Source organism: Podarcis bocagei (assembly GCF_964188305.1).
Source record: "Podarcis bocagei genome assembly, chromosome: 4".
NCBI classification, from domain to species: Eukaryota; Metazoa; Chordata; class Lepidosauria; order Squamata; family Lacertidae; genus Podarcis; species Podarcis bocagei.
The window spans coordinates 16,644,069-16,662,194 of record NC_138128.1 but is presented as its reverse complement, the minus strand read 5'-3'; the positions used below and the strand labels follow the sequence as shown (position 1 = coordinate 16,662,194).

At 45.8% G+C, this 18,126-nt stretch overlaps 1 protein-coding gene and 1 long non-coding RNA gene across 2 annotated transcripts; one reads left to right on the top strand and one right to left on the bottom strand.

Moving 5' to 3' along the window:
- The first annotated feature begins 307 nt into the window (after window positions 1-307).
- Window positions 308-14,104, top strand: CLDN11 (claudin 11). The gene is made up of 3 exons (XM_081190687.1): window positions 308-706; window positions 7,284-7,448; window positions 12,953-14,104. The coding sequence occupies exons 1-3, from the start codon at window positions 481-483 to the stop codon at window positions 13,183-13,185; spliced, it is 624 nt and encodes a 207-aa protein (XP_081046813.1). The 5' UTR covers window positions 308-480; the 3' UTR covers window positions 13,186-14,104.
- On the bottom strand, window positions 10,454-12,946 carry LOC308585247. Its single transcript, XR_014007194.1, has 2 exons — window positions 12,732-12,946; window positions 10,454-12,699 (listed from the first exon to the last, which is right to left on the bottom strand). It is a non-coding gene; the product is annotated as an uncharacterized lncRNA (long non-coding RNA).
- Window positions 14,105-18,126: the final 4,022 nt, after the last annotated feature.

Below are 18,126 nucleotides of genomic sequence, written 5' to 3'. Positions count from 1 at the left end.
AACAATTGCAAACACTTTCCTATGCAAAAATCATTTCAAATTCAGTACAGACATCGAAGGCTCTTCAGTGTCACACGAAGGCCTGAGCTACTATCTGTGTTGTAGCTTCTTCCTTCTGGCTTTTTCTCTTTTAGTTCAGTAGGCTAACTTCTCCCATTGTTTAGTTGGAGAGATTTTTTTTAAAGAAAAGAAGGGGGGAGGGAGATGAAACAGGCCCTTGGCATTTTGCATGACACCTCCCATCAAGCTGTGTGGGAGTGGGCTCCTCCCAGAGGCCGAACTAACTGATGTGAGGCATCTTTGTATCCTCCAGCTCCATCATCACATCAGCCTCCAGTCCTCTCTGCTGACAGCTCAAAGGCAGACACTGCCACTTGTTGCTCCTCAGCCTCTACGCTTCTTTGACTCTTGCAGCAACCCTCAGCCACCTTCTTCTCTTAAGCTGCTGGGTTGCCTGGCTCACCGGCCCGGAGGAGAATCATGGTTGCCACCTGCTTGCACCTTACGGGATTTGTGGCTAGCTTTGTCGGCTGGATTAGCTTGATTGTGGCAACCTCCACCAATGACTGGGTCGTGACTTGCGGCTACACCATCACCACCTGCAGGAAGATGGATGAGCTGGGGTCCAAAGGGCTGTGGGCAGACTGTGTCATGGCAACGGGCCTCTATCACTGCAAGCCGCTGGTGGACATCCTCATATTGCCAGGTATGGGCTATCCAAAAACTCCCAAGGGCTGCTTGGGACTTTAGGGCAGATTGAAATCAACAGTGCGACTCCGATGGCTATTTGGTTGCATTCATGTGCAAGGTGCTTTTACAGAGTAACAAGCAAAAAATAATAATAATGAAAAGTCTCTGTCCCAAGGATCTTACAATCCACTGCTGGGAAAATAACAGGGACTGGAGGGGAGGAGGATGGGAGGAGAAAGTTAAGCATTCTGGGAAGTTAAGAAGTTCTACGAAGTGGGGGAAGTGTGTGCAGGTATATTGACTTTGGTAAGTGCAAAATCTGGCTTAGAAATTATTAGCTTTTTTTTTTTTAAGAGAAGGTTGCTTGGGTTCAGCTTTTTCTGAAAGTTTGACCAGGCAGCATTGGTCTTTAATCTTGTATCTTGTGGTTAGGGAAATGCACTCTGTGCATGCTCAGGCAAGCAGACGGTTATTATTTTGCAGAAGTGGAAATCTTTGAAACTCCACAGACGAAAGATGGATCAGCATATTATTTTACCACCAAACCCCACCCTGGTTCTTACAGTTCAGTCCCAAGTATACACTAATTGGCTTTAAATTCCACTGATTTCAGTGGGAGTAATGATCAAATAAGGTTCCTCACATCTGGATGCTGATAGGGGCCTCTCCAGGTTAAATTTAGTGGGTATGGATGGTTGAATTCAAACTGAGGGCTTCTGTGCTATTACGATGGCTATGGTAGAAGATATTTAAATGTCTGTAGAAGAGCAAATACTGGTTTTGCTCTTTTTTGTTATATTTTCGTGCATGCTGCTTTGACATTCTTTCTTAAACCGATTGGTAGGAGAGACAAAGGAGAGGGCTGCTTCTTCACACAGCTCGCAATGCATTTATGCAACTTGCAGCCACAAGGTGGTGGTGACGGTCGCAAGCTCAGGAATCTTTGGAGATCAGACAAAATTCACAAAGGGTTAGAGAAGGGTTGTGGTGGATCAGTGAGAGAACATGCCGCGTTCGCAAAATGTCCCAGGTTCAATTGTGCAAAGAGAAGCCCTTGTACAAGGCTTCCACCAAAGGGGTTCGTTCAGGACAGAATATCTGTTTTGCATGCAGAAGGCCTCAAATCTAATCTCCAGCATCTCTAGGCAAAGCTTGGAGAAATCCCTCGTTGATACACTGGGAGCTACTGTCACTGAGGCAATACTGAGCTAGCTAGACCAGTGGTCTAATTCAGTATAAGTCTGCTTGCTGCTGACTGACTACCAGTCATAAGGCTGATGTTGTTGTTTAGTCGCTTAGTCGTGTCCGACTCTTCGTGACCCCATGGACCAGAGCATGCCAGGCACTCCTGTCTCCCACTGCCTCCCGCAGTTTGGTCAAACTCATGCTGGTAGCTTCGAGAACACTATCCAACCATCTCGTCCTCTGTCGTCCCCTTCTCCTTGTGCCCTCCATCTTTCCCAGCATCAGGGTCTTTTCCAGGGAGTCTTCTCTTCTCATGAGGTGGCCAAAGTATTGGAGCCTCAGCTTCACGATCTGTCCTTCCAGTGAGCACTCAGGGCTGATTTCCTTAAGAATGGATAGGTTTGATCTTCTTGCAGTCCATGGGACTCTCAAGAGTCTCCTCCAGCACCATAAGTCAAAAGCATCAATTCTTCGGCGATCAGCCTTCTTTATGGTCCAGCTTTCACTTCCATACATCACTACTGGGAAAACCATAGCTTTTACTATACGGACCTTTGTTGGCAAGGTGATAAGGCTGACATGCAATCTTAAAGTTCAGAGGCATAATGCTCTGAAGAATATGAGCTCACGGGGAGCAACAATGGGAGAGGCCTGCTTATTGGTTTCCAGGGGGCATTGGACTGGCCACTGTGAAATAGGATGCTGGACATGACCAACCTTTGGTCTGATTCAGAAGGCCTTTTCTTATAATCATACATTTTTGCTGTGCTGATAATGGATAAGATTAGTGTGATGAGCATGAGCCACCTATTATAAGCTCAAAGACGAGGGGAGGTTTGAATCAGAGACCTTTTGGTTTCACACTGTTAGCCCCTGCATGCTGTAAGCTCTCATGGGTGGGCAACTTGTAGGCCTGAAATACAATATGAGGAGCCTATCTGTGCAGGGACTCATGCAGATCATCACTGCGTTAAAAGTTCCTTGCCATGCTTGCATGCCAGTGCAGTGTTCGAAAGAATATAAGAAGACTGCTTCTGGATCTAATCAGTGGTCTGGCTTCATGTGTTTCCCAGTAGGTACGAAGATGGCTCTGGGACGCTCACAAGCAGCCTATGAATGCTGTAGCCCTCTCCTGCTGTTGTTTCCTAGCAACTGGCATTTAGAGTGCCTCTGAAGCTGGGTATCCCACGTTGCTCTCATGACCAGCATCGCAGCATCATTTAAGTTGTGCATAGAGGCTCCTGCACACTCAGTGTTCCTCTTTGCCAGTCTCTAGTTTGCTAACACGATAGGGCACCCAGGTTGACTGCTTAACGTTCACCCAGTGTAAATGTCAGCAGAGGAAGTGTGGTCCATGATGAATCCGAAGACCAAGGGTCAAAGGATGCCTCCTGTTGCACCGTCCTTTGTTGCTTTCCAAACTGTGTGTCTGCCTACGGTGTGTCACACGAATGTTCCCCACGCTCCTCCCGGGGCTGGAAAGGGTTTAGTTGAACCTCCAGTTTCCTAAGTAAAACTGGATTACTGTGTCGCGAAATGAGGCATGTCTAAAAAGTGTGTCACCAACATGAAAAGTTTGGAAAGCTCTGTTCTGGGCCTTGTGGTTTTATGCTTGCTTCCCATAGGGAGCTGGTTGGCTGCTGTGAGAACAGGCTTGATCGGTCAGTGAATTGATCCAGCAGGATCTTCTTATGTCCTTAAGCATCTTCTCTTTGATTCTTTTTTAAAAAATAACACCTAATATAAATGCTCTTTGCTTTTTGCTTTCTTTTCTTTTTTTTAAAGGCAGTTGTTGGCCTTCATTGACAACATTGCTGTAGCAGTGGATCAGACCAAAGGCCCATCTGGGCCAGAATTCTGTTGTCACAGTGGCCAAGCAGATGCCCGTGGGAAGACCGCAACAACACTCTCCCCACTTGTGATTCCCAGCAACCATTAATGGCCTTATCCTCCACAAATTTTTTCTAAGCTCCTTTTAAAGCTATCCAGGTCAGTGGCCACCACCACATCTTGTGAAGAGGTACCAGGGTCAAGCCAGGACATTTTGCTGGTTGAAGGAAAAAAGAAAATGGCGCCCCCCCTCTTTCTCTTCTTCTGCAGTCCTCACCACAACCACTCACACACACACACACACACACAAACACACACAGCTGCCTCTTCGCAGTGGTAGGGGAGTAGAAGGAGGCCAGGGAGGAGTGGGTGGGGGTTGGCAGGGGGAATGGGCTCCTTGGATCTGCTGCCTGAGGCAATTGCCTCACCTCGCCTCATGGCTGGCCCGGTTCTGAGAAGTAGTTTGTTTTGTCTATCCTGATTCTTCCAGCATTCAGCTTCATTGGATAGCTCTGGGTTCTGGTATTATGCCTTGACAGTGCTACTTGTGGACCTCTCAGATGGATCTGCTTGGCCACTGTAGGATACAGAATGTTGGACTGGATGGAACTTTGCTCTGATCCAGAAGGGCTTTCCTTTCAAAATACCAGGTTTTCCTCACTGGATCTGTTCTGGCCTAGACTTCATTCCTGCTCCAGAATTTTTAATTTCAAGAGCATGGAACCACATGCATACTTTAGCTACTTTCTCCAGCTATAGCTGGATACGGCCTCCCCCTTTTACAGTCAAGTAACTTTCTGTTTGGACTACTATAATTTGTTGGATGCGGTGCTACCTGTGAAGACAATATGGAGGCTACCACTAGTGCAAAATATAGCAGCCAGAGTCTTAATGGGCCACATCACATTAGCCCTAAAAAAATAATCTACTTGCTGCCTATTTGTCACCAAGTCCAATTCAGAGTTTTAGGTTTGAGAATTTGAGTTTTAGGTTTGACTTATACAGGCCTCACCAGGTTAGAACTCATCTACCTGAAGAAGCACTGTAGTTACCAAACCCCTCACCCCATTCTGTTTTGCCTGGGCTCCGAGATCATCTGAAGGGGCCCTATTAGTAATATCATCTCTGAGTGGCAGGGCCAGTGCATTTCGTTGCCTGAGGCAGAGTAGTGAATGGTGCTCTGTTTTTTCCCTTCTCCACTAATCTGCTTAGCATCCAAGATGTGTGTTTTTTTATATACCTGAGGCAGAAAATCCCACAAGTGCCTTGGAAGTAAAAATACAACAATAACACATTTACATTTTCACTGCCCTTTCATGACATCCAAAATCTGCTGGCTGAGACAGCCACCTCACTCTGCCTAATGGTAGGGGACAGCCCTGCTGGGTGATGTTCTGTGGTTTGCAGGAGGGCCTTCTTGGCAATGGTACCCCAGTTTGGAAAAGCTTCTCCAGTGGGGTTGGATTGGTGGCAACATTATACACCTTTACATGCCAGCCGAACACTTTCCTCTTCCTCCAGACCAGGGGTCAGTAACCTTTTTCAGCTGTGGGCCGGTCCACCGTCCCTCAGACCTTCTGGTGGGCTGGACTATATTTTGGAAAAAACAACAACCATGAACAAATTCCTATGCCCCACAAATAACCCAGAGATGCATTTTAAATAAAAACACACATTCTACTCGTGTAAAAACACGCTGATTCCCAGACCGTCCGCGGGCCGGATTGAGAAGACGATGTGTGTGTTTTTATATACCTGGGGCAGAAAATTCCACAAGTGCCTCTGCAAGTGCCTTGGAAGTAAAAATACAACAATAACAAATTACATTTTCACTGCCCTTTCATGACATCCAAAATGTGCTGGATACCCCTGTTCCAGACCTTTGAGTGATGACATCTTTTGACCTATCTGGATTATACAGATAGGTGTGTGAGTTTTCCTCATTAAATTATTAAGAGTAATAGTTTGGCTTATCTGTTTTACATGTTGTTACCCATCCTAAGGTCTTTTGATGAAAGGGGTGGGGTATAAATCGGAATAAGTAAATAAAAGCCAAGTCCCCCCACCCCCAGTCTCTCTCTCTCTATAGTGCTCTCATGCTAGTGGAGACAACATTTTCAGAGTGAAAATAATACAGTGCTACCTCGGGTTACATACGGTTCAGGTTACAGACTCCGCTAACCCAGAAATAGTACCCCGGGTTAAGAACTTTGTTTCAGGATGAGAACAGAAATCGTGCTCCGGCAGCGAAGTGGCAGCAGGAGGCCCCATTAACTAAAGTGGTGCTTCAGGTTAAGAACAGTTTCAGGTTAAGAACGGACCTCTGGAACAAATTAAGTACTTAACCTGAGGTACCACTGTACAGGCTCCATACACACCAGGCATTTAAAGAATCCTCTCTCACATATCCTAGGAACTGTAGTTTGCTAAGGGTGCTGGGAATTGTAACTGTGTGGGGATGAAGCTACAGTTCCCAGGATTCAGAGCAGGCTTCCTCAACCTCGGCCCTCCAGATGTTTTTGGCCTACATCTCCCATGATCCCTAGATAGCAGGACCAGTGGTCAGGGATGATGGGAATTGTAGTCTCAAAACATCTGGAGGGCCGAGGTTGAGGAAGCCTGATTCAGAGTGTGTGCGCGCTTTACTGTAAATATATTGTATGTAGCCGTTGTGGCTTGAGTGCTGGGAAAATGTAGCATCGCTGCAGTGGAATGTCTGGATACACGCAGCCCAGACTTTGGATCTCTTGAAGGTAAGGAGTAACAGTTGCACTTCTGCAGTGCAGAAAGTGAATTGTCTTGAAATACTCTTAGGAGAGTTTGAAAAGTCAAAATTCCAGTCTTTGTTTTCTTGTGGACACACCTGTGGAGAGCTTGCCGTTTCATTTGCTTCAGAAGCAGAATATCACACACACCAGCTTTTTTTTTGGAGGCCCCTCGTGCATCACCAAGAAAAGAGGCCGAAAGAGCGCAGATTTGCATAAAATTTGCATATGCAAATTATACACAGATTCACATTAATAAATAAATGTTATAAATTGAAACGCAATGCACCTCATTATAGTGGTGGAGCAGATGCCTAAATCCAGATGCTAATTGCTGATGGACAACTTCAAGGCCTCTACTTGCCCTTCTGAGGGTTTTTGCAACAATCATTTAAAGCGTGTGAGATCCCCCCCCCCAAATCCTGGGGACTGCAGCTTACCCCTCACAGAGCTACAATTCCCAGCACCCTTAACAAACTACAGTTCCCAGGATTCTTTTGTAGGGCGTGTCATGCCCTTTAAATGAACAGCATGTGTGCAGCCTAAACCTTCAAACCATACTTGAACTGAGCAGCCCTTCAAACAGAGGACTCCTTCAAACAGAGGGCTGTGTTCTGCAAAGGAGGACACATGTCCATTACTCAAAGGGCACGCATGAGAGGAAGGGGCGTGCATGCATTCCTCTGTGTATATGGATAGCCGTCTGGATAAGGCATCTGAACTGTCTCCAGGTTTTCAGATCTCCTGTATGAATATACCTTACTGCATCTTGTAGGAGGCACCTGAGTTCTGAACGCTTTTTCCTTCTGGCAGGGTACGTCCAGGCATGTCGGGCTCTGATGATTGCAGCCTCTGTTTTGGGACTGCCAGCTGTGTTCCTTCTGGTGACTGTCCTGCCTTGCATCCGGATGGGAAACGAACCTGGAGTGGCCAAGTACCGGCGTTCCCAGCTGGGAGGAATCCTGCTAATACTCTTGGGTAAGATATGGAAACAGCCTAGCTCACTCACTTGCCAGAGACGCCAGCCTAATCTGCAAAAGGCCAAGTTTTCCAACTGGGGGATGCAGTAGTATTTCGAGGTTTCCTAAAGGAAAGCCTGACTTTGTAGGAACCTGGGGAGAAAGATAAGGACTTTATAAACATTACAGAACCCAGACTCTCAGAATGACCTAAAGGGTCCATTTTTTAAAAAAATGGAGGCTGGAAAACAGTACACACTAAGGCAGCCTCCCCTAAGCCAGTGCTCTCCAAATGTTGCTGGAGTACAATTTCCATAATCACTGAGCACTATCCACCTAGCTGGGGCTGATGGGATTTGTAGTCTAGGGTTGCCAGACCTGCAGGACTGACCTGAAGTCTCCAGGATTGCCTTGCCTCTTCCAGGTGGTAGAGGAAGGGCTTGATTCTCCAGGTGGAAGAAAGTGCCTTAAATCTGTTTGTTTGTTTGTTTGTTGAGAAGACTACATGTCCAGCTTGCAAGCTGAAGCCAGCCTCAAATTATTGCATAGACTCTCTAAAGCAGCAGTTCTCAACCTGTGGGCCCCCAGATGTTGTTGGACTACAATTCCCATCATCCCTGAGCTCTGGCCTTGCTAGCTAAGGCTGATGGGAGTTGTAGTTCAACAACATCTGGGCACCCACAAGTTGAGAAAGGCTTCTCTAAAGGGAGGGTCCTGCCTCCCTGTCCATAGTCGCCTACTTGTTATCAGAGGCCTAGAATCCACATTCCTTTATAAGAAGATATGAAATAACGTAAAACCATTTTTGCAGGCAAAAAACAAAAACAAACCATGTGTGTGTGTGTAGGGGGGTGACAAGAAATTTTCCGCACCGGGTACCACCTGACCTTCCTACGCCTCTGCTCCCCAATTAACCTCCATCTCCAGGGCTCAGTGATGGGAGGGAGAGCAGAGGAAAATCACCAGGGCCTGCTCCCAAAACTCAGTTTGGGGCCTTGAAATCTCAGGGTCTGAGATACTCCTGACCTCGCAACCCTATTGTAGCCCACATCTTGATGACAGCAATTGGGGAGGGCTGCAGGAAGGCTTATTACTACCCAGGAGCAGCTAACATTTTGCAAACCGAGTGCAAAGGCCTGGTTCACAGCTGTGGACCTTGCTGCTATAAAACCCTGGAGAGGAAAACTTGTCCCTGTGTGCCCTCCACAGCTCTGCTCAGTGTGGGGTGCTCCCCTGGCAGTGCCCTGGAGCATCTCTCAGTCCAGTCTATGTCCCCCCCCTTCAGTGGGGTGGAAGACCCAGTCAGTATCACCCTGATAACAATGAGCTCCACAGTCTTCTCCAGCACCTGCGTATTCTCAAGGCCTCCTCATCTCCTAACAACAGGCCTCGGTGTCTTGTTTTCACCCGCTTGTTTAGCTGAGGGGGAGGTGGGGGGCGGCTGAGGAGAGAGTTGCCTCTTTGTGCCGTCCTGCCCTGAAGTCGGCTCTCTCCCTGTGGCAGCCAGAGCTGACATCATGCCTTATTTATAGCAGGCGCTCTGTGCGGTTCCCCCCAACACGCCAGAAAGGCTAAGCGGAGACGTGTCCAGCTGCAGTAGAGGCTTCGAGTTGTCTGCAGGCCACACCATGTAGGCAATAAACCCAGAGTGGTAGGAATTGCCAGGCAAAAACCGGTGGACTAGTTTCTTGCTGTGTCTTGCAGAGATGGACCTAGGGTAGTGCAAAGTGCAATGCAGACTGAGGAGAACACCAAAAATATCCAGGGCTTTGCAGGCCCATAGTTAATGGGGGGCTGCCCCTAAATGTTATTTGCCCCCCATTTTTCTTTCACAAACAAATACTTAAGCAAGCAAGCAAGCAAGCAAGCAAGCAAGCAAGCAAGCAGGAAAGCCTATGTTCCAAAGGTCCTATTGTCATGCTTTTTCCACCTCTTTCCCCCTGCTGAGGAAAAAAATTCCTGGATTAGATGACCCATGTGGTTCCTTCCAACTTTGCAATTCCATGATTCCATGATATAGTTGTCTCTTAAGCCAATAGGTTCCATGCATTCTAAATGTCTGCATATCCCTGCCTATTCACTGTATTCTCTTCTGTGTCTGCTTAAAAACATTCTTGTTTAGGCAAGCCTACCCAGAGGCTTAGAAATGCTGGTGGGAATTTTAATTTTTCAGTATTTTAATTTTTGGTATATTTTTAAGTACTGTAATTTTTTCTTGGATTTCATTGCTTTAACTTTTTGTAACCTGCTTTGAGGTGGTGGACTCTCCTTCCTTGGAGATTTTAAAGCAGAGGCTGGATGGCCATCCCTCATGCACAGACGATCTGGTTGAGATTCCCGCATTGCAGGGGGTTGGACTAGATGACCCTGGGGACCCCTTCTAACTCAACAGTTCTGTGATCCAGTGAGGCATCAGTTGGTCATTGCCTGTACTGAGCTAAATGGACTCATGGTCTTAACAGTGCAAGGTGGTTTCCTCGGTTCCTATGTGACTATGTGCTTCTACTTTTGTTGTAAGCCATGCTGGCTGCTGTACGAATGGCAAAGAGCACAGCATATTAAATATTTAGATAGTGCCAGCCTCCTAACCACGGTTGGGAGATCCGGCAGCAGTGCATCTGCTCCAGGCCACAGCAGAAGACAGCAGGCAACGCAGAATAACTGTTGGCGGCTTGCCAGGAAAATAGCAAGCTCTGATCTTCCAGCTGATTTAATGACAGCTGAAAACAGAGGTTGACAATCATATCAGAGGTGCCCACCCTTCCATCCTGCTTGATGGTTTTTAAAATGCCCCCTGTAACCCTGTTTGCTCATCATATCTGACAGCATATTGAAGCTTTAATACACCCAATGAGGCTGGAAACAGAGAAAAGAATTTTCAAAGTGCTTTAGGCAGTGTGGAATGTTTTTTAAATGGTTTGGAAAACCACAATATGATTGATCAAAGGCAGCAATGAGGCATAAACAAATATGCAGTAAGGCAGGGGGTAACCAATGTGTTACCACCCAGATATTTTGGACTAATAATAATAATAATAATTTATTTATATCCTGCCCTCCCCAGCCGAAGCCGGGCTCAGAGCGGCTAACAACAGTAAAATAATACAGCATTCTAAAATCAATTCATTATAAAATCAGTTCAAATCAAATTAATGGCAACCATTGGGCTAGAGTTTTGTGAGGGATTACCAAAGGAGGGGGTCAGACTGTGCCTTGGCCAAAGGCCTGGTGGAACAGCTCTGTCTTGCAGGCCCTGCGGAAAGATGTCAAATTCCTCAGGGCTCTAGTCTCTTGTGACAGTGTTCCACCAGATCGGAGCCACAGCTGAAAAAGCCCTGGCTCTGGTTGAGGTCAGCCTAACCTCTCTGTGGCCAGGGACCTCCAAGATGTTTTTATTTGAAGACCGTAAGGTCCTTCATGGGACATACCAGGAGAGACGTTCCCGTAGGTACGAGGGTCCTAAGCCGTATAGGACTACAGCTTCCATCGGCCCCAGCAAGTATTGTCAAGGATGATGAGAGTTGTAGTCCCCAACATCTGGAAGTCACTATTTTGGTCACCCCCAGTCACTTCCAGCAATTCTTCTGCAAGCTTTTTTGTAGGGATTTTCCTTTGCGTTCAACAAGCTTTCTTCTCAAACAGACACGTTTTTTGGGGGAAATTTGAATGTGAAAAAGATGCCTTTAATAGGTTTTGAAGATTAAAAGCCTTTCCACAACAGAGAAATAAAATACGTTCTAGAATATCTAGAGAACAGATATCTAGGCATCTACTCAATAACTGCCTGATCAGTGCAAGGATCTCTACTTGCGCAATAGGACTTTCTGCCCTCTCCTCTCCTGTGTGCCACATGCACTCCCCAAATCCTGCTCTGAAGTGTTGGGGAAAACCCAGAACGAATTTAAGGGGCGTGTAGGGCATGCAAACCCTATACGTGAGCAAGGTGAGTGAGAACTAGTGTGTTCATTTCCACCCCTCATGCTCAGTTGTCAGAAGTGGCTTGCTGAATAGGATGGAGCTGTGTTGCTCGCTTCCCAGCCGCGGGGGGCTTGCTGCTGGTTCCCAGGAGGGGAAGAGGGAGGGAAGGTTGGTGTGGTGCAAATGTGCTGGCAAGAGCACTTGGTTGGCTCTGCCCTGTGTTTGCACAGCACTGACCTCCCTGCAGCCTCTCCCTCCTGTGAGCCACACAATGATGCACCTGCCAGGATGCAGCAGAGCAGCTCTGTCTCACACCGCGAGCCACTTCTGCTCATTGATCTCCAGCTCATGCTTCCAGGAACTCGTGACAACATTTCTTCATGCCATTGGTGCCAACATGCACCACAGCTGCTGATTCCTTCCCAGCACCATCTCCTAGGCCATCTATGCAACAGCAGACCCTCTAAATGCCCCTGTTTCCCAAGGACAGTCCTGGATTTACAGAAGCCATCTGGGTTTCTGATTTGATCCTGGAATGTCCCGCTTTTCCTTAGGACGTCCTTATTTTCATCGGAAAAATGTTGGAGGGTTTGGGTGCCTGCTCTTCTGCTCCCCCACCTGATGAAATTAGAGTTAAAGGAAGCCAACAGGTAGGAGACAGTGTGTGCTTGGTTCCAGGGATATGTTTGTGTGATGCTCACAGCAGTTCCTCCACCTTGCAAAAGTGCCCAAAGGCCCCCCTAAGGCTGGTGTCCCCTTACCTGATGCAACCTGCTCTCACACGGTAATAGCCGCCGCCATTTTGTGTCACATTCTCCCACCGGCTAAATAGTGTGTTTGTTGCTTTTAAACCGAACTTTTGTCCCTGTTTTCTTTTCTCCATTCCCTCCCTCTCTCTCTGTTGTGTAACCTCAGCACTTTGACACTGCCTCAAGACATCTTTCGATGTGGTCTCTGGAACAAATGTAGCTGTACCAAATTTTTGTTGTTATTTGACTGATTTCTCAGGGACCAAATCCAGCGCCGCTCTCTTCCACAGGAAATAAAAGTATTGCCCAGTCTGATGATTCTCAGATGTGGAAGCCGTTTTCTTTCCCTCTTAAAAAGCGTGGTTTTTAAGATGCATGTTATCTTTTGAGGGTCTTATTGCCTTTGATTCCTGTGGCTTAAACAGGAAGTGAAGGTATTAGGCACTTTGCCAGGCCCTGGAAGACTTAAAAGGAAAAACCATTCCCATCCCTGAATCGCTACATGAAGAACACCTAATATTTAGAATACTGTGCACAGTTTGGGTTACCCCATATCTTTTTCCGAGGGGTGATCCACCTATTTTAGTGTACTAACTTGATCTACTGTTTTGTGATGTATTTTCTGTTTGTTTCACGGATGCAATTTTATTGTTGATTTTGTGCTGCACATTTCTGTGATCCTTTTCTTAATGTTGGTGGGAGATAATTTTTTGCAAATAAATGAAAGCAACCCTATCTCAGCGCAGATATCACAGAAAAGAACGATTAAAATTATTACATGTTTGCATGATGTTCTGTGCTCCCTGCTGAACAATGACCATCTTTCTCTTTCCTTTCCCCCCAAATATTTCCCCAGCTCTGTGTGGCGTTGTGGCTACGATTTGGTTCCCCGTGAGTGCTCACCGTGAAACCATGATCATGAGCTTTGGATATTCCCTTTACACGGGCTGGATTGGGTCTGCTCTTTGCCTTTTCGGCGGTTGCATCATCGTCTGCTGCTCGGGCGACGCGGAAACATTTGGCCAGAACCGTTTCTACTATGGGTCAGGATCCAGCTCCCCAACCCATGCTAAAAGCGCCCATGTATAAATGATCCTGAGACTTCCTGCGCCTTTATCACCAAATGTTTCAAAACGGGTGGATGGGTTTTCTTTGTGCTCCAGGTGTTGCGCATGCTTGCATCTTTGCACAAAGGTTGACCTCATCCCTTGCAGAAGATTCAAAGAAACAGTGTGATATTTCTTAAGCAATAAACTCCACCAGTTTGCCTTAATAGAAACCTGTAGCAAAAAAAAAAAAAGACCAGGTCAGCCCTTATAAAAGTCTCACTGCCCAAGGCTTATATATTCACCGTTGAAACATTAAGTTTCCCTCTCTTTCCTCCTTCTCCCTCAGTCTAGGAAGGTAGTTAACAAATACACACCTGGAATGTTTGAATTGCCCGTCTTTTTCTCAGAAAAAGTGACCAACGCCTTCCTCTCCCTACTCCCCCAGATCCAAGGTCATCTTTTGGGGCAACGTTAGAACAAAAGGGAGAGGAAGACACCGTACTTTCCCATCTGCACAAATGTTTTCTTTTTCACGAGATTAGGGAGTAATCTCTTTGCTTTCTCAGCAAAAGTTTTCAAGGAATTTGAACACTTTAGTAACAGTGTTTTTGTCTAAACGCATCAGTATGAAGGAGATGAAGCGAAAAGTTTCTAATTGCAAGGTAAATAACAGAACACTTGTACATAGCCTTAAAATACCCGCGGTGGGGCCGCTTCCCGCAACCTCCCCTTCTTTTGTACAGGTTTGTTGCTAAATGCAGTTTATTTTTATTTTTTACTTTGTTCCAATTAATTTGTATTCTGACATGCACTATTGAAGTGGAACTTATCTTAAAAAATTACTATAATCTATCGGTTGCCAGTTCCGTGAAAAAATCCAATGAATACTGATGATGCTTTTGGTCTTTAAGTGAAATACTGTAAAATACACAGAAATAAATGTTGAAATTACTAGTTTATTTTCTTCTCCTTGTGCTTGTGGCTCTCTTATTGTCCTGTGCGGTTTTCACTCCATCTTTCTAGTAGATCTGAATGTGTGTGTTTTATAGCCATATATATATATATATATATATATATATATATATATATATATATATATAATTTATAGGAATAATGATGATAACACAAACAAGAGCAACCCGAGGCACCTTAAAGACTAGCAAATTTAGTGTGATATATGTTTTAATGGACCCTGAGATTCTGTCCAGTTTGAACATTTGACCAAGTGAGGGATAGCCATCAAAGCCAATGCTCCAGTGAATTTGCTAGAATTTGCTAGGTGGCTCTTTACTGGTTTTACTGCAATGAACATAACTACTTCTCTGGAATTTGTAATTCTAATAGCTAAATTATATAATGAATTGAAAGTTAAGTAACCAAATCTCATTGATTTTAGTGTTCGTTACAGGATGCAGATGACTTACGTCACCCAAATCAGCTGAAAATTCCCATTTCATTTCACTTTTAATTTGTATACCGCCTTTCTATATTACTATACGCAAGGCAGTTTGCAGCAACAAAATATGCAGCAAAGAACACCTTATAATAATCTGATCTAATACAAAAAGTCATGATAAAACATAAAACTTTAAAATGGAACAATTTGATGTGAAAAATGGTAATATCTTGTATCTAAAGTAAGATGCAGAGTTTAAGATAGCCACATTGGCACTGGGTATATTGGCACTGAATTGCCTTTTGCAATCAAGCAGAATCCGAACAAAATGCATGTTTTGTCACTCACTGCAATTTGTTGTGTCAATTTCATATTGTTTTCTCATTCTCCTTCTCCCTCTTGACACAATGTTCACAATGTGAACTATCATTCCACAGATCCTTGGCAGAACATTTGTGCGCATTACATCATAGGCTCCGCGTACAGTTACTTGCTTTATGCCCCGTAAAGAAACAATAAGCGCTGCCATTGTGAGATGTGGGCGCCACAATGGAATGTGTAACACACAGATGTGCAGCTTTGTGAAAACTGGCCTGAGATTGTGGACGGTGTTGTTTTTATGCATGCTGCTCTCTGCTGAATGGATCCCATTCAGATGGCTGGGATGGGGCTGAGCCAAAGCTGTAACGGGACGCATAAGCCGCAAAGCAGCATGGGAATAATGGAAGCTCCATCTCTGAGGGCAATTGGAGCAAGAGACTCCACAACTGGAATTCATTGACAAATTTGATTGCATTTGTTGATGGCTTCAGCAAGGAGCACATGCAGATCTCTTCTTCCTCACATGGCAAGGTTGTGTTGTTTTCTTGGATATTGCATCCAAGTTTAGTGCTCCAACAATAGTTTCACATGCACATGCAATGCTAACAGCAAGCGTTTGGATTCTGTGAAATGTTCAGACTCGGTGTGTTTCGTATTTCCATTATTTTACTAACCTGGCTTATCTTCCAGTATACTTGAATGTGTATATGAAAAGCACCTGTGGTCTTGAACCAGGTATTTTAGATGAAAGGGAAAGGTGCTTTCCTGAGCTTTCCTGAAGGGAATACTACTGGGCTGGCCCGCTCTCTGCTGGAGTTCAGCACTACCCTTTGGGATCCCTGGAGGGCAGTACTGAGCTACCAGCTCAATAGGGGTCAGGTGATACAAGGCACCAATAGGGTTCCACCTAGTCATATAAAGCTGCTAACTCTGAGCTGCTCCTCTGCCTGACCAGCAAAATGTTCGGTTACAGGTGTTCTCAAACAGTCTGAGCCTTCTCAACTTACAGTCTGATTACCTGATAGTATAGGTGCAGAAATGCGCAAAACCTGCCCTCTGAATGTGACATGAGGTGGTAAAATGAGCAGTGGCTTCTCTAGACATCCCAGCCAGTGTGACATAGTGAGCTGAGTGCCAGACTAAGACTGGGGAGACCTAGCTTCAAAACTCCATTAAGCCAAGAAGTGGACTGGGTCACATTAAGAAATTGAGGTAGCTCAGTTGGTTAGAGCATGGTGCTGATAATGTCAAGGTCGCAGGTTTGATCCCCATATGGGACAACTGCATATTTCTGCATTGCAGGGGTGGATGAGTTTGGGGACCTTGGGGTCCCTTCCATCTGTACGGTTCTGTGATACTAAGATTGAACAAATACTCTCTCTGCCTATCCTACCTCACAGGATGTTTGTGAGGATAAAAGAGCGAATGAGATACCTTGCTAGCCACCCCGAGCTCCTTGGAGGAAGGGTGTCCCACAGCCCAGCTACACCTTGGCTTGTGAAATGGAGACTGGACCAAACAGGGTATCTCCTTCTAGTTTGCCTTTCCTCTCCCACAACCTTTCTGCAGCTACCAGGTGGAAGTCTTTGTTTTCCTTGGCTGCCTCTACCAAACAGCCTAAGCTTCTTTGTGTCTCCTTGAGAAGACCTCAAGGTACTGTGGAGTTTGGTTTTTAAGCGTGCACTGGGGTAAAACCACAGGCAAAGGGACCCCAAGGAAGAGACAAGAACAAACATCACTGGCAAATTTCACAATGGACAAAATATGAGGGCAAGTAAGAGTACCACTTTAAACTTTCTGAACAATTAAATATAATCCTGCATTCAGTATTCCACTTTAAACTTTCTGAACAATTAAATATAATCCTACAGTCAGTATTCGAAAAATATGCAAAGTATTTTCAACACACTAATGGGGTGGATTTTATTTGCACGATTCTCATTGCTACTTCTCTTGCTGACTGTCTTTGATAGGCTCCCCTCCCACCAGCCATTTCTCTCCAATGTCTGAGTTTATTTCTGATAATGGGAGCCTCACTGAGGGAATAGGCCCATGGCCTGATCTCAAGGCATGCAATATGGGAACCTTGCTGAAGCCAGACAGGTTTGGGTGTGGTCAGTGGCTGGACGGGAGCCTTGATATAACTGCAATAAATGAAGAAGTAGAAGTGATGTTGGGGTACAGGCGGCAGATAGGGAAGCAAAGATTCAGCACAACTCACAGTATGTCCTCTTTGGCCTCCAAATTGGACCTCCACCCCCAACTGTACACATCAAAGGTTACCATCTCCTGATCATTGGCTATGTTCATGTTTTCAAGTCAGATCAGAGCTAGATTTTTTTTTGGGTGGGGAATACATCAAAACACAATATTTTTCATGACGCCACAGCATAGATGTGGATTGTGGCTAATTCTGTGTGGACACAACTTCACAAACCAGTGGTGGGAGCACACTGAATGAAGAGTAAATGGGAGTGTACACACAGCCTGCGTCACATCTGAGGCCCTCTGGCACAATGGGTCATTGCATCTGGCTGCTAACCAGAAGGCTGGTGGTTCGAGCCCACCCAGGGAAGGTTGTGGGCAGGGGTCCCTTCCAATTCTATGATTCCTCCTTCCAGATAGCGATCTACATTTTATCACTCTCCCACACCTAGCAGGACAATGTTGATGGCCAGCTTACCAAGCGATAGCATGCACATTGCAGGAACTTGCCACCTGGTATACAGGTCATCCGTAGAGCAGATTCTTCCATAGCTCCTTCCTTGAATAAACAGGACATTGACTCTTCTGCCTTTGAATTGTCCTCCTCTGGGTTCTTGGGTGCAACATCCACATGCCATGTAGGCTCTGTGTTGTGGAAGTTTATGGATTGTCCATGCCTGATGTATGCATAGGGGGTGGCATGGGAGTGAGGATAATAGCATTCTCTACTGCAACAAAAGCTGACCGCACAAGGGTGGTACTGTGTTCGGCAGGCTATAAATAGTGGCTAGCAGTAGGTCACATGGCTACCCCCAAAAAGCTATGTAAAGGTTTAGCAGCCTGATGGGATCACTGAGAGGCATTGTCTTTGGGCAAGAAGCTCCCTTGCTCTCCAAGTGGGTGATGGGGGAGGGGCAGAGTCACAAATGCTAATGGTTTCTGCAGCAGCAGCAGCAGCAGCAGCAGCAGCAGCACCTCCTCCTCCCCTCCTCCCCCTCCCCCACCCTCCAAGCCACTAATGGTGCTAGGCAGGAGTGACTCTTACGCATTGTCTGTAGC